This window comes from Temnothorax curvispinosus, unplaced genomic scaffold (genome assembly GCF_003070985.1).
Source record: "Temnothorax curvispinosus isolate PA1 unplaced genomic scaffold, ASM307098v1 QBEX01011599.1, whole genome shotgun sequence".
NCBI lineage: Eukaryota > Metazoa > Arthropoda > Insecta > Hymenoptera > Formicidae > Temnothorax > Temnothorax curvispinosus.
The window spans coordinates 1-1,708 of record NW_020221379.1 but is presented as its reverse complement, the minus strand read 5'-3'; the positions used below and the strand labels follow the sequence as shown (position 1 = coordinate 1,708).

The 1,708-nt window shown below is 27.7% G+C and overlaps 1 protein-coding gene across 1 annotated transcript; it reads left to right on the top strand.

Moving 5' to 3' along the window:
- Positions 1–347: 347 nt before the first annotated feature.
- On the top strand, positions 348–1,372 carry LOC112461678 (odorant receptor 94a-like; the record flags this gene model as incomplete). Its single annotated transcript, XM_025027013.1, has 4 exons — positions 348–367; positions 428–518; positions 896–1,032; positions 1,240–1,372. Coding segments are annotated over exons 2-4 (300 nt in total), but the record flags the coding sequence as incomplete, so codon positions are not given.
- Positions 1,373–1,708: the final 336 nt, after the last annotated feature.

Below are 1,708 nucleotides of genomic sequence, written 5' to 3'. Positions count from 1 at the left end.
CGACAGAATATTTTGTTGATCAAGAAAAATGTTCCTATTTAATTCTATTACACACAACTGCAGCTTTGTGCATAGGGACAACAGCAATGGTAGCGACAGGAACGATGCTGATAACGTACCTCAAACATATTTGTGGAATGCTTAGCATCGCCAGGTAAAAGAGAATTTGAGCGTTCGTTTCATAAGTTATTATATCTAGTCTGTTTACTCGATCAAAGATTAAAGAATTACAGAAAAAAATTATTCATAGTTATCGCATTGAGAAGGCAATGGCGATTAATATGCAACAAAATATCAACCAAGAGAAAATTATTATAATTTATAAAGGGATAATTTGTGCGGTAGACATTCATCGCAAAGCTACAAAGTTAGTATATATCCGGTAATGTCTATATAATATGTTACTAACATTTATTTATCCCTGAAGGTTTTCCCAAGTTTTAATAAAGAGTTTTGAAGGATCGTTCTTCTTTTTAATAGCGGCTGGTATGGTCTGTTTAAGCAGCACTCTTGTTCAAGTAAGATTTATTTTTTTGTTATTAAATAATATATCTCCCTATAAAAGATATCTTTTTCATTATATTGAGATTAATTAAAAAATCTTTAGCTAAAATGATATATGGAAAAATAATTTATTCGCAATTTAAAACCAAGAATCAAGAAATCAAGAGAATTGTTATCCTTTACAAACATATGATTTATATACGTATTTTACAAGATTTCAAAGTTTTCTGATGTAAAATATACAATTAAAAAAATGGACTATTACGTAATGCATACTCTATAACCTGTTGTAAAGAATTATAGAAAATTTATTAAGGTTTTTATATGTAAGAAATTAAAATACACAGGTAATTTTATATATTTTTTTATACTTTAGTCTTATATTTTTCAGATCGCATTGTACAACGATACCGTAGAGCAATTTATACTACCGCTTATGTTTATAAGTGTCCTCTACGTATACATGTTTTTATCTAACTATACTGCACAGGAAGTTACAGATCACAATGAATACGTATTTGCCACAGTGTAAGAAACATTTGCATCGTACGTTTATACTCAAGTAATCAATTTGCACAATTTTTTAACAAAAGTTGAAAGTTATATTAAAATTTATGAAAGTATTATATTTAAAACTAATACGATTTCTGAAACGAATATGCATACTATAACAATTATCGACAAATATTTTTATTTTTTTATGATTCTGAATATCAGTTCGTTATTGTTTTGTAGGTATAATGTTCAGTGGTACATGGCTCCGTTACCCATACAGAAAATGATGTTATTCTTGCTACAAAAGGGCACTAAGGCTTTTCATATAATCCTCGGTGGAATATTTATTGCATCCATGGAAAGTGCCGCTATGGTAAATATATAACCGTATATACTACAATTCATAATAGAGTTTTTTATTATTCCCACAAATATATTGTTTAAACAAATATTTATTTTGAGATTTTCACAACTTTAGAATCACATGCTTTGATGAATAGAGAAAAAGCAGCTCTATTAACAAAATTATATTAAGAATAAAATATAAACTAGCAGCGCGCTCAGCAAATTGAAAAAAAAATAAAATAAAGAGTAAAGAAACTTTTTAACTTTAACTTCAAACATATTGTCCCTCCATTAATTTAGAGTATTTAAATAACAGCCAGTTCACCAAACCTTTAATATAGCTTCTTACAGAATAAAATAAAAA